Below are 14,214 nucleotides of genomic sequence, written 5' to 3'. Positions count from 1 at the left end.
TTTGGCCCTTGGGATCCGTTTATCATTGGTGTCAGATACAGTTTCATGGGTCTAAATAAAAAAAAATGTTTTGAAACAAACCTTTGTGCTTACCAGAAGCCTATATTTGGCCATTCTCGTGATAATAAGAGCAATTTGGTTGGTAACTCTCGCCCATTTTGAAATACTTGTAAGCCTTTTGGATAGCTTGTTATGTTATTTGGGGGAATGAGCTATCTATTGATTATTCAAAGTCTTTGCTCTGTCAAAGGAATGACTTTGAATAATTTGTGTTCATCTGTTTTCACAGGACACCTGTAGGCTGCTTCAGATGGAGCATTTGTTCCACCTTAAAGTTAGGTGGTGCACTAAATGTACTGGAAATGGCATCGCTCCTTTCTCACTTTAAAGCACTCCCTCCACTGGTCTCTACATTTTTCCTCTCAAAACTCTTTGTTTTATTTTTGTTACTCCTTTGTTCTGGTGGGTGGGGCAGTGGCTAGTTATATGGTACTTTGCAAGCAATTTAGCACTAATGCTACCATGAAGGATTTGCAAAGGATGCAATGTGCAGAATACGGATGGGACGCTCTGTTTTCCCCCTTCAGGTGTTGTTTTCCTCTTGCTGTTTCCATTCCTGCCTGGGCTTGCTAGATATAGAAGCTCCCGGGGTGAGATCATGGCTTTGCTGAAGCAGGGAGGCACTTTAGCATTAAAGATAATCTGTCACCAAGCCCAACCAAGTAACAAAAAAAGGAGTCAAAATGAAGTGGAATAAATGCTGCACCTGGAAGACACTAAAGTATGAACCTATTTTCAAAGTACAGTGGAACCTCTACTTAAGAACTTAATCCGTTTTGGAATGGTGTTCTTAAGTTGAAACATTCTTAAGTTGAAGCAACATTTCCCATAGGAATGGACTGAAAACCAATTAATCCGTTCTGGGTTTTTTTTTGTTATGTAGAGGTGCATTCGTACGTTGAAGCGTTAGTTCCCATAGGAACTAATGCAAAGCTGGTTAATACGTACTCTACCACTAGGGGGAGAATTCTTTTTTAACCTAAGATGACCTAAGGTTAAAAAAAGAGCAGGAAAGGTTTTTTTTTCCTGTTCTTATCTTGGATTTCTGTTCTCAAGTAGAAGCAAAATTTAGCAAATGGAGCTGTTCTTAAGTTGGATTGTTCTTAAGTAGGGACGTTCTTAAGTAGAGACCCCACTGTATGTTGATTTTAAAAATCTTCCTAATTTACAAAATCTGTTTTTAAGGAACATTTCTTATCTTTCTATGGCTGTACATCACTTTGAAATCCACATGGGCTGAGAGTTGATAAATAAATCCTGCAAACAAACAAACAAACTGAAATTGATTAACCTCTGTGTGTTTGTTTTAGCTTGCTGAGGGACTTGTTTCTAAGGAATTACTTTAAGGACCATAACAAAAGATACCTATAATTTGCTTTATAAAATTATCTGGAGTGACCTGTTTCATAAGACATATCATTAAATATATCATCATATGAATGAATACAACATTGAAGACAATCTCAGTGTTACGGTCAACTTATTGTGTTTCCGTGGAAGAAAACAAAGACAGCATTTCAGGTTCTAGGAGAGATTTGGAATATATTGCAGATATAATAGGGAGGAAAGCACTTTTGTAAGAGTATTATGTTCTCTTTTTGTACCTCATAACAACTCTAGGAAGGGTATCAACACAGGTCAGAATTTCGTCTAACTCCCTGCTTTAGGCAGACATTGCCCACTGAGCCATTTAGTTTGACCTTCCATGCTCAGTGTGGAGGACCAAGGGAGTGGTTGGAAATATGGGTATTCCTGAAAATTAAGGTGTGAATTATTTCCCTTCCTTCAAGGGGTATTCCTGTTACCATTATGGTGAAATCTTGCAGTTTCGGCTGGCGCTAACAATAAGCAGGGTGAGGTGCCCATATCAAGCAGCCGAACTTTGGTATCGTGAAAGAACACCACACTGTGAATATTAAAATTATTGTTCTTTTGCTCTCTCTCTCTCTCTCACTTTTTTTTTTCTGCAAACAAAGGGGAATAGAGCTTGTGGGGCTTTCTGCCTTGGGCCATTGACCTTAGACACAGCACCATGACTTGTGAGGGAGAGAAGTGTCATCTGCAGTTCTGTGGGCAGGAAAATGTTTTCCTTTGTCCTTGTTCACTTTGTCAGTGGTGATCATGTTTTTCTGTTTCCTAGACTTCCAGGTAATTCATCCACAGCTCTCTTACCTGTTTCCAGGGCTTCATCATCAACCCCCCCCCCCCCAAAAAAAGGTGTATGTTACAGATGCATCATATCCCTCCAAACACCCTGAGTCCAACATTCTAAATGGGATTTAAAATGAGAGACTGAAGAGAACATTCAACATTCCCCTGGATAGAATAGAAGCATCATCTTTATTTTTAGCCAAATAGCTGTGGCACTCCTTTTCATGTGTGCACCTGTTAATATGCTGGGGATCATCCTACAGGGAGAAAGTAAGGACAGCCAATGTGTGCAAAGCTGTCTATCTGTGTAAAATGCACAACTGTTTAGTACACCCTTTTTTCATTTCTAAGTAAAATTGAAACATACATTGAGTTTGTTCAATAAGAACTACATTACAATAAGCTGATTCTTTTAACATGGCAGGAGGTTGGCTTTTAATAACTTTTGGTGTGATGGCTCCTCAGCTCATTTGAATCTTCTCAGTCATCAGTCTTTTAAATGGAAATTTAATTGTGAGTGGACTTTTTTTATTCAAGTGAAATTTGTGTTTGCTCCTCTGCAAAAGCAAAGCAACAGGAAGAGAAAGGGGAATTTATAATTTTCCGCGATTCTAAACTATTCAAATGCTTAAACTTCAAGATTTCCCAGAAGATTAAGGGGGCTAAAATGTATATTAATGCATTTTAGCATTTCATGTAGGTATGGGTTTAAACAAGAATTTAAAACAGCCCTGTCCATTGAGGACAAGAGACAAAGCCTTTTTTTGCTGGTGACCACGCTGTGGAACGTCTTGCCAAGGGAGGTTAAGTTTGCCCCCTCTGTCTAGTCTTTCCATGTGCTGGTAAAGGTCTTTTTATTTGAATGGCCTTTTGGCAATTAACTGGCTCATGAAAAAGAGAATTTTAATACATATGTGTTACTTGCCAGCAAATCAGTTCCAATTTATGGCAACCTAGTAACATTTCCAAGGTCTGCAAACTATTTTAAAAGTGGCTTAAATTTTTTCATGGCGAGTGGGGATTTCAATCATGGTCGCCAGAGTCCCTGTCTAATGTTCCATCCACCACACTATCCCGGTGCTCCTAACAGGTGAGTTGTACCTTACTCCTCTGTTACCCTTATAAATTGCTTTTCATTTAGTTTGTTTTTGATACAATAACATGTCCATTAATATTTTAAAAGTATAACATTTATTTTTCACTCATGTGGTGAGCCAGTATTGGAAGAAAGAATGGATAAAATTAAAATAAATAAAAATTCCTGATGTGGATCAGGATGATGGCATGTAGAGAGTGTTAATTCTTCTTTCTCTGTCTGACAAAAATCACATGTACAGTGCATTCGTTTCTGCAGTTTGCTTTATAAGGAAAGGTCTCCTTAGCAGATCATCCCTGCCAAGGCAGATTGTGTGTGTGAATGTGTAGGGAAGAATGGCTGAGGCCAGGCAAGAATGCCTAGGTTTACAGAGATTTCTCATCAACTTTATCAGAGTGTAATGCAGAAGTTTTTAAAGGTAGGCCTGGAAGTTAAATTGTTGCAGAAGGAATTGTTCATCATACATACAGGGGCAAATTTGCTTTCTCATCATGGCCACTTCACGCCAGCCATGTTAAAGGTATGGTTGCCCTGTGATTGACACTACATGGCTTCATTGCATCATTCACCACGGCATTATGAAAGAGCCATGCTTATTGCTTCTGGCAGTGCAGACCAGTGTTCCAAAGCTAACTATAACAATAAATTACTGCAAATGTGATATGCAGTAAGACTGTTAAAGCCAATGAACTGTATATTTTACTTGTGAATTCTGTATTTCATTCTGTATTTCATTTTGTATTTCATTTTGTCCCATGTGTCTGAAGAAGTGGACTTGATCCATGCAAGTTCACATTAAAGGTAAAGGTAAAGGTTCCCCTTGACAATTTTTTTTGTCCAGTCGTGTTCGACTCTAGGGGGCAGTGCTCATCCCCGTTTCCAAGCCATAGAACCAGCGTTTTGTCCGAAGACAATCTTCCGTGGTCACAAGGCCAGTGCGACTTAGACACGGAACGCTGTTACCTTCCCACCCAGGTGGTCCCTATTAATCTACTTGCATTTGCATGCTTTCGAACCGCTAGGTTGGCGGGAGCTGGGACAAGCGACGGGCGCTCACTTAAGTATATATTAAAGGTCTTTAAATGTCATTAATAGTCTCTAAGGTGCCAAACAGTTTTGTCTTCTTTTGTTCCTTTGGATTTTGCCTAATATGCTTGCACAGACTAACATGGCTACCTCTTCTTAAACTATAACAACTATAACAACAACAACAACAACAACAACAACAACAACAACAATGATAATGATAATGTGCTAGCAATCCTTTTCAGAGTTTTCTAGGTAAAAGAGTCCTCAGAAATGGTTCACTATTCCCTTCTTCTGGGGACATCCTGGAACTGTGCAATTTTCCCAAAGTTAACTACAACACAAAGATATTTTCATCCTCAAGAGTTAAGTCTTCCCAGATCTACAGTAGTAGCTTAACTTCTATGGATTTCATAGGCATTCACAGTTCTTTCTTTTCATTTTAAAAGTCCTATTGAGAAGTATAGCAAGAGCCCTCAGATCAAAAAAGTGGCATTGATCTGAAAAGCATTTCAACTGACCCTATTGTCACTTATTCACGGCTGGGAATGACTTCACTGTAATGAAAAGGGACTTCCAAGGACTGACATTGTGGATGGCTCTGCAGGAGCAGATACAGAGATGAAGAAGAATGAAAGCACCCATGGAAAAGATGAAAGGAGAGAGGGGCTCAGACTGAAGCAGTAGCTTCTCTCTGTCAGTTTCCACACTGAACTGTGGAAACAGTGGCAAGCACTTTATAGCTCTAGGAGATTAAGGTGGGGAGTGAGTGAATAATTGTGGCTGAGATGAAATGAAACGGAGATGAAAGTGCCTACAACTAAGTTACATTTTATAGTTTACAATAAATCATGGAAGTTAAAGAAAGAAAACCTAGCCCATTTCTAAACAGGCACCATTCATGCAAGACTTATTTCAGATTATATTGAATTAATCAATTCATAAATTATTAAATATTTTCTACAGAAATCCAAGATTGCTGCATTGCTGCCGCTGCTGCTGCTGCTGCTGCTGTTGTTGTATGCCTTCAAGTCACCTCCAACTTATGGTGACCATCTGAATAAGTGATCTCTAAAATGTCCTGTCCTAACAGCTCTGCTAAGCTCTTGTAAGCTCAAGCCAGTGGCTTTAGGAAGCCAGTCCATCTTGTCTCTGATCTTCCTCTTTTCCTGCTGCTTTCAACCTTCCCCACCATTATTGTCTTTTCCAGAGAATGTTGCATTTTCATGATGTGTCCAAAGTAGGACAGCCTCAGTTTCAACATTTTTTGCCTCCAGAGATAGTTCTCTCTTGATTTGCTCTTGTTCATATTTCGACGTATCCACAAAGCATTATACAAGATGTAAAGTGAAGATGTTTTATTGATTCCTGATCACCCTCCTTCAGTCACCAGTGAGACATGATAACTAATTTTCATGCTCAGATAGTGCCAGCATGACTATTCTAGATGTCTTCATCATTTTATAAATGGACAACACTGTTCACTACTATAATGCAGCTGATTTGTTTTCGGTATCAAAGTCCCATTACTGTGTGCCATTTTGGAATGCTGAATATGTGTAGTGTTGTAAGCCCATTAATGGAGATATGCTGAAGAAATCCAATTTGCAGTGTCTCTATTGTAAGCAATACTTAATAAACAAAATGAGAAAAAGAAGAGGATGTCAGTAAGCAACCTTGTTCTACCAATACATGTTCAAAATCCAATTGTAAAGAAGTTGAGAAACGTTAGAACTGGCTTGATATGCAATTCTTCACTGCATCTTTGAGCTATTGTGTCTCAGTGGATTCGAGCACTTGCTGAAAGAGGCATGGGCAGGGGTTTGAGTTCCCACTGTATGTGCCAGGAGAGGGGCCATCTGAAATCCTCTGAAGCATGCATGGTTGACAGGATTAAATGCTTTGCCACATATGTGACCTTGGAAAAGCTGCACAATCTCATGGCATCACTAGATGGAGGGCCAAGTAAACTGATTACAACAACTTTATACCTAGACAACCTTGGGAGGGTCACTATAAGTTGAAATCAATGTGACAGAACAGACCTGTGTTATTTTATGTATCTGATCTGTCTTTTTAACTAAAAAATAATATACGACAGATGAATAAGATGACTTGCTGTTTTTCGGGCATTAGAAATTCAGTCTTTATTAGAAAAGCTCTTTTCCTGTTATGAAAACAGCCTTTTTTTTTTTTTTTTTTTTTTTTTTTTTTTGTTTAGCTTTCAAATTTATGGTTAAGCACCATTTTTGTCTTCTGGAGATATGATCAGAGCACATACACAGAACTTTTCTGTGATCACTGATGGCGCCTCTGGTATCATTTATTTCTTATCTCATTTGGAACAGGCTTGAACCACTCAGGAAATCTGATAAGTGGCAGCTTTGGGGAAGTCACAAACTGACCGACTTACTGTGTGGATACCAAGGCTCGATGTTTAACTCATGCATCAGGAAGGTGTTTTAAGTTTTGTTCTGCAGAGTTAGATTTTTAAAATATGCATTATATTACTTGAAGACTTGTCAGCTATCTCCCAAGTTTCAAATTGAAAACACTAGTTTTAACCTATAACGCCCTTTCAGGAGAGAGGGCAGTGGAAATCACCTGGAGTATATGTGGTTTAGAGCATAGGTCCTCACAGGGGATCCAAAAAGTCTTGAAAAAATATTATGATCTGAGATGTAAAAAAGAAAAGGGAATGTATTTACATATGTGATGGTTTTGTGATATAAGGAATGGTCAATGATTTTCAAAGAGATAAGAGAGAAAAATGGTGTGGAAGTCCCCGATGATTGCTTTGTTGAATCTGGTTGGTAACAATCAATTGAAGAAAGAAGAAAATGAATTAATTATTATGATGGTGATGGTGGCAAGGTTAATAATTGCTAAACATTGGAAAAGTAATCAAATTAGTAGGGAGGAGTGGTATAGAGATGTGGAAGATGGCAATTAATGATAACTTGTGAAACAAAGATTAAAAGAGGAAGGATGGAATGTAATGATTTTAAACAATTATGGAACTTGTTTTGCTATATGTGTTTCAGAAAGGGAAGGGATACATTGGGAGAATCAATATATTACTGGAATGAAATGTCTGAAATATAGCAAAGAAGAACACATAACACAAGTGGGTTGTGCAGAACAAAATGGCTCATGTGATAATGTAGTGTTTTATATATTTTTTCTTTTTTGTTTAAATTAAATTAAATTTACCATGTTTTTTGCTCCATAAGACGCACCTCTCCATAAGATGCACTGAATTTTTAGGAGAAGAAAACAGGAAAATAAAAATCTGTTTTCTTCTCCTAAAAATTTGTTGAGCCTTATGGAGAGGTCCGTCTTATGGAACACACCCTAGGACCCTTTGGAGGCTCACCCTGCCCCTCCAGGGGCCAGAGGGGGCAAAACCGCCACCTTCAGGGCTCTTCTGAAGCTTCCCAAGTCTCAAAAGAGTACCAGAAGGTGGCGATTTCGCCCCCTCTGGCCCGGCATGGGGGTCAGGGTGAGCCTCCAAAGGGCCCTAGGGTCTGTTCCAGGACCCTTGCAAGGCTCCCCCCACCCCCACGGTGGGGGGGGGGGAAATCTCCAGCTTCTAGGACCTTTTCTGAGGCTTGAAAGGCTCAGAAAAGTTCCTAGAAGCTGGCGATTTTGTCCCCGCTGGCCCCATGGGGGTGGGGGGAGCCTCGCAAAGGTCCTGGAAGGCCCCCTCGGACCCTTGCAAGGCTCCCCCCTTCCCATGGGGCCAGCGGAGGTGAAATCGCCAGCTTCTAGGACCTTTTCTGAGGCTTAAAAAGCACGACGATGACTTTCCCTATGGGGAATTTTCGCTTGACATCAATTAGGTCTGTGCTTCTCAAACCGTTTTTTCACAAGATGACAATGTTTTCCAGCTCCACAAAATGGCTGCCCTGTGTTTTCCGGACCCATGCTTCGCAGGGCAGTCATTTTAACAGCTGATCGGTGCTCAGAAAATGGCTTCCCCTATGGGTGATCTTCGCTGGACGACGAGGTGACTTCCCCATTGGAACACATTAAATGGGTTTTAATGCATTCCAATGGGGAAACTGTTTTCGCTGGACGATGTTTTCGCTTAACAGTGATTTCAGGGGAACTGATTATCATTGTGGTGTGGGGCACCACTGTATGCTGCTTAGTGCTATGTGGCTATACTTCTCTGGATCAATATGTTGGCACCCGAGCCACGGGCACCAGGTAAGCTGAAATTTGTAGATATACAAATACTTATTTTTAAAGTGGAGATGTCATGATTGGAAATTCTGCAATCCTCTTGGCTACCCCCACTCTCTGGGTAGTTTACAAGTTAATTATGCAGGCTACATATTCCCCCCCCCCCCGCGACCTAGGTACTCATTTTACCAACCTCAGAAGGATAGAAGGCTGAGTCAACCTTGAGCTGGCTGCCTGGGATTGAACCCCAGGTCGTGAGCACACTTTTGGCTGCAGTATAGCGGTTTAACCACTGCGCCACGGGACTCCTTCAGCATTCTTATAACAGTGGGAGTCTATGAATTTGGACTGTTTATAAAAATAAAGGATGCCGCTAACTGAGCTCTTGGTTTAAACTTTGCTTTGTTATCTAGCAATGGCCAGCTGAAGAGTTTTGGGACACATCAGAGATTCACAGCTGGGCTAGTGTAAGGATTTTTCTGGTTCTGAGGTGGCGTTATATTGGAGGTTTATAGTCACTTACAATACGTGAGAATATGTTATCATGTTCTCACTATTGCAAAGGTTTCCTATAGTCATTTCCTCCAGATTTGTTTCCTTTTTTAAAATGTTTCTCTTTTTTTTGATATAGAGATATTCAGTATAAAGTCAGTTCAAGAGAAGTATTGCTGTGGTTTAAGTTGATGAACATCTGATTGAAGACTAGATCTGAAACTATGGGACGGTATGTTCCAGTCTTTGTGGCTGTACTTCTCTGGATCGACACGTCGGCACGTGAGTCATGGGCACAATGTAAGTTGAAATTTGTAAATGTGACTTCTTTTTTAAGCAAAGATGTCATGATTAGCAGTTCTGAAATCTTTTTATTTATTGTTTCAAAAATAATTGCATTAAAACTTAAATGAAAGCTAGAGTCAAAATCAGTCTTCAGTGTAACAGTGCTATTCTATGAATTTGGACTGTATGTAAAAATAAAGCACGGCACAAATTGAGCACTAAGTTAAAATTAAAAATTTTGAGTGTAAGGTGAAAGAAACAAAATTTAAGTGTCTCAAATAACATATGTGCCAGAATTTTCTAGACCAAGCTCAGTAATAAGACAGAATGATGATTTGGTTAAAGTAACTGAAATTTCAAAGAGAGAGAGAGAGAGAGAGAGAGAGAAAGAATTATATTACACTGATTTATCTTTAAATGCATTCTTGTTTGCACTAAACTCTGTCTTGACTAGGGCCAGTCTAGACTTACCATTTTGAGTGTAGGGTAGATTGGGCTACAGAGGGCCTCTTTGGTCAGAGAGAGAAGCAATGTGCCATTTGGTGTGCTCCTCACGTCCCAACAGCAAACAACCCCTTGTATCCTGATCAGCTGTCAATTTAAATGCTTCCACCATCTTCTGTGAAGGGTCAGGGGATGTTAAATTATTTTTTTCCTGTCACCAAAATCCCATGGATTTCTTGAAGCATGACTCTCACAGGTAAAAGTGCAAGGGTTTCTCCTGAAATGTAAATGGTGCATTAGTGTTGTTGGCCTAGCGCTGAGCAGGCCACAGGCCATCTACACCTTTATACGAAGAAGAGAGTATACAGCTCTTTTGGAGAAGAAAAGACCACAGATTTTATTGGTTACAGCAGCAGTCTGTGGCCCAGAATTGGAGAATTATATCTGTTGCATTGAGAGACCTGATTGCCCCTCAGTGCCAACTACTGGCCCCTTCAGCAGCTGCTGAAGGTGCCACCAGGAGAGGCAATCTGCATGGGTGTATGCCATTCCATGACTCCCTGTCACCTGAGCCAGGGCCATACCAACGGATCTCCGAGTTAGGCCAGACCATGTCCTTGCCCCAGCTCTCGTCATGCTGATTCCTTTACTGAGCTAGGAGAGCAGGCTCCTGTCTGCTGCTCTCATTCTGTCTAGATCCAACCCCAAGGCCCCAAACTGCTAACAAAGTTGTGGCAAAGTAACAAGAGACATAGGTGATCACTTATCAGTTACTACTGACTAATAACCTTAATACTGAAGCAATAAAAAAGAAGGAAGGGAGAAGGGAAAAATTGTGAGCTGCCAACTGACCAGGAAGGTCCCAGCTCGTTTTTTATATTGGGCAGGTGGGCTGGAGTGAATCTTCCTGTTTTCTGGTCTGCTTGCCTGAGATCCGAATAACATTTTCTGCTGGCCAATCCAGGAGAAACCCAACTTTCTGGCCAATAGAAACCCATATCTCCGGCCAATAGCCAACATTGGGGGTGGGACGCTGTGGGTCTGTGGTCTTGGCTGGACCGGGCTGCAGAGACAGCTCTCCCCCCCCCACATGCACTCCCCTCCCGCACACCCACCCGCAGTGCCCCTTTGCACATGTGCATGAGTGCACGCACACCTCTGCAAGCACCCCCACCCCATTTGGGCATGCACACAAGTGTGCCTGCCCTGTACATGTGTGTGAGTGCCTGCTTGCCCGCGCAAGCAAGTGCTGCCCTTTCATGCATGCACGAGAGCATGGGGGGTGCCCCCCGTGCACGGACCCCATCCCCCAACTGGTCTGTGGTGTCAAAAAGGTTGGGGACCACTGGTTTAGAGGTCACCATGCAGGAGTGACCATGCCAGCCTCTGGCCTCTTCGAGTGACTGTTCACCAGCCTTGGGCTGATGCTCCAGCAACAACTGGGGTGCCCCAGGTGAGTGTGGGTCCCTGTTTCTGTTACTGTTTTTAAGAATTATGATTTTTTTTAAGAAAATGTTGAATGTTAGTTATATCTTATACATTGGTAAGTGTAACAGCTTCCCCATTTGTCATTTACAGTGTTGGATTACTTCTTTCTTTCTTTCTTTCTTTCTTTCTTTCTTTCTTTCTTTCTTTCTTTCTTTCTTTCTTTCTTTCTTTCTTTCTTTCTTTCTTTCTTTCTTTCTTAGGTTTATGTCCCAGCTCTCAAGACACTGATTTTCCAAGCAGCTGTGAAGAAACAGGTAACAGAAACCCAAACATGCACTGTCACTCCAATAGTTTCAGTTCTGTATTTCCCGTTGTCTTGCAGCAGAGTGGGAGGAAATGAGACCCCTTCAGCTGTTCTATCTGTAGCTGATGAATGAATTAGGCTGGTCTTTTCCTTGCTTTGCTCTTCCTCCATGACCCTTGGTACAAAGACTTATGGTAGACACCAGTGTGTGCTTCTCTTCTCTTCTCCAGCTCCTGAGCATCAGACATTTGGGGCAAACTGTTCCTTTGCACATTTTGGTCATCTACTCTTTAGATTCTTCAAGGCTGAAGTTCTTCGTGACTTAGAGCTTATTCATACATGCATGCACACTGAACTAGGGATATGAAGATATCTGGCCAATGTCTCTTTTCCTGGCAAGACAGGCTGCCAGGGATTTTCCAGTCCCTGTAAGAGTTTTTGCCTTCAGAGTGAAACACGTGTGTGTTTCATATAATTTATGCAAAATATCACTGACACCTTTCCCCTTTCTGAACCTGATTACACCCAACAAACCCAAAAGAATGCTCTGATTGTTCACAAGGATGCAATCAACCCATTTAGTGCTTCTGCTTTTCAATAGCCCAAGCAATGTGGCAGCAGTTAAATTTGGCAGATTTATAGATATGTACCAAAAAATCAGCTTCACAAATTATTATTATTATTATTATTATTATTATTTATTTTATTTATATCCCGCCTATCTGGTCGTGTGAGGAATGCATAAATTCCCTTCACAATCAACAAAAAAACACCCTTGTTTCATAAGTGAGGAGACAAAGCTTTGCACTTATTTGGCATGTGAGACTGAAACAAGAAAACATTTATATATCCCTAAATACAACTCCCACCAAAACAACACTCTCTTCTTTATTTCTCTTCTCTAATAGACATCTATGAGAATGACTTCTTGCTGTGAGCTCTTTCTACATGCTGTAAGCTCTTCTGCGTCCTAGGACTTTCATGAAACTCTGATCAATTTTGCTAGCGGGAGAAGGGTGGTGTGCAGCTCCAGATTTAGTCAGGGCAGTTTTGAGAGGCCTCATGTATCTCTCTCCACCACACTTTGTGACTCAACAGTGGAAGGCCATGGCTGAATCTGAGAACTGGCACCAGTGGATATATGGTTGGCTTGGATTCTAGCCCAAGCTTGCTTAAGGAACTTTGTGGAAGTAACATTTCTCATCCCCTTCCTCCCTCTGCAGTATCTTGTGCCCTTCCAGAAACCTTTCAGAGAGCTTGGGGTTCTTCTGAATAATATGGGATGGAAAGTGAGAGCTGCTGTGCGATGGCAGAATTGCCCCAAGTTGAACATATTTATTAGCTACATTTATATCCTACCTTTCCTCCAGGGAGTACAAGGGAACATGTATAGCTCTCCTTCTCCCTACTTTATCTTCACAAATCTCCTTTTTGGCTGTGTCTTAGGATGCAGTAGGTGCTGCAAATGGGGAGGAGGCCTCCAGGATTATGTGCAATCTACACTCTTTGATTGGATTTTCCATACATTGGAGTTTGAATGCTGAAAAACCACATTAGCATTTCCATTACAAGGTATACATTTGGATCTTAGGTGGGAAGCCTAATCTTATTGAATATTTTGCTTCTCGTTGCAACCACTCACATTTTCCAGATGACAGCAATCATGCATGTATAAATTACACAATTATCAATCAGAATAATGAGAGAATGGAGATCTTGTGGGCTGCCAGAGAAAATTTTCCTGAAGTGAACACAACAATGTTTTATGAGTAAGTACTGATTCATTTTTCTGCCTTCCCTTCTTGCTCCACTTGGATTTCCCCTAGACACTATGCTGCCTTCTGCACAGCAGGTAAGGATGACTAACAGGTTTGTGGGCAAATAGAACAACCTGGGACTGCTGCGCGCTATAAAGAAGAGATGCTTGATGTTGGGCAATGGCATAGGTGGATATGATGCCGGAGCCACTAGGATTTTTCCTAATCTCAGTACCACCTCTGCCTTTGTCCCCATGTACCTACTCCTCATGCAGGTTTCTAAGATGTGTATGATAAATGAAGGAAATTTACTTTAATTGTATTTCTTACAGACTGTGGTGCATGGTAGACTACATCAGTACTGTTCACATAGCACTGTGTGTATATTAAATTAAACTGCATATGGGATGTGTAAGTTGACCGAATATTGACATATTTGAAAATTTTAAAAAATCAGTAAGAAACACACAGATGATGAGAAGAAATGGAATTTTAAACATTGTAGGGAGCAGTGTAGATTTAACTGCTTACTGGTAAGACCTGTACATGAAGATGAACCAAGCAGAATGAAAGTAGAAGTGTATTGTAGCCATTGACCCGGTTTTTGGCTGGACAGCGCTCCATTGACCTGGTGGGGTAATCGTCTGGACTGAAGAGAGGAAGGGTTTGGATGCATTACATTTAAAAATAGAAAAATATGCTTCACAATTACGAGGGGAGGTCAAGGAAGAAGAGGATAGTGGCCATGGTGACAGCACTGGCACTTCCAGTGGTACCGTAGCAGAGGACTGTTGGACTGTTTCAAATTGCTGCCCATTGTCAAGACACCTTGGAGCAGCAGATTGAAAAAAAAAAGAAGGAAAGGAATTTGGAAAATATTTGAATAGAAGGAAAAAGGAAATTGGCTTACAGCACTTGAAGCCAGAAGCAGCAACTGACATCCTAAGCCTGTACTCTTTTCTCTCTCTCTGCTGAAGAGCAAG

The 14,214-nt window shown here is 41.0% G+C and overlaps 1 protein-coding gene across 4 annotated transcripts in view; it reads left to right on the top strand.

Annotated features, from left to right (window-relative positions):
- The first annotated feature begins 8,830 nt into the window (after positions 1–8,830).
- The window catches only part of CRLF2 (cytokine receptor like factor 2), a 29,217-nt gene continuing 23,833 nt past the window's right edge, over positions 8,831–14,214 (top strand). For 3 of the 4 annotated variants that reach the window (XM_072994416.2, XM_072994414.2, XM_078390351.1), the window contains exons 1-3: positions 9,014–9,313; positions 11,431–11,484; positions 13,126–13,243. In XM_072994416.2, the coding sequence (XP_072850517.2) occupies positions 9,238–9,313; positions 11,431–11,484; positions 13,126–13,243 (248 nt within the window). In that variant the 5' untranslated portion in view covers positions 9,014–9,237. Of the gene's footprint in view, positions 8,989–9,013; positions 9,314–11,430; positions 11,485–13,125; positions 13,244–14,214 lie in introns of those variants that run through there. The other variant, XM_020813029.3, reaches the window with a different exon arrangement.

Source organism: Pogona vitticeps, chromosome 3 (assembly GCF_051106095.1).
Source record: "Pogona vitticeps strain Pit_001003342236 chromosome 3, PviZW2.1, whole genome shotgun sequence".
Taxonomy (NCBI): Eukaryota; Metazoa; Chordata; class Lepidosauria; order Squamata; family Agamidae; genus Pogona; species Pogona vitticeps.
The sequence above is the reverse complement of the archived record's forward strand: the minus strand, read 5'-3'. Positions and strand labels throughout refer to the sequence as shown.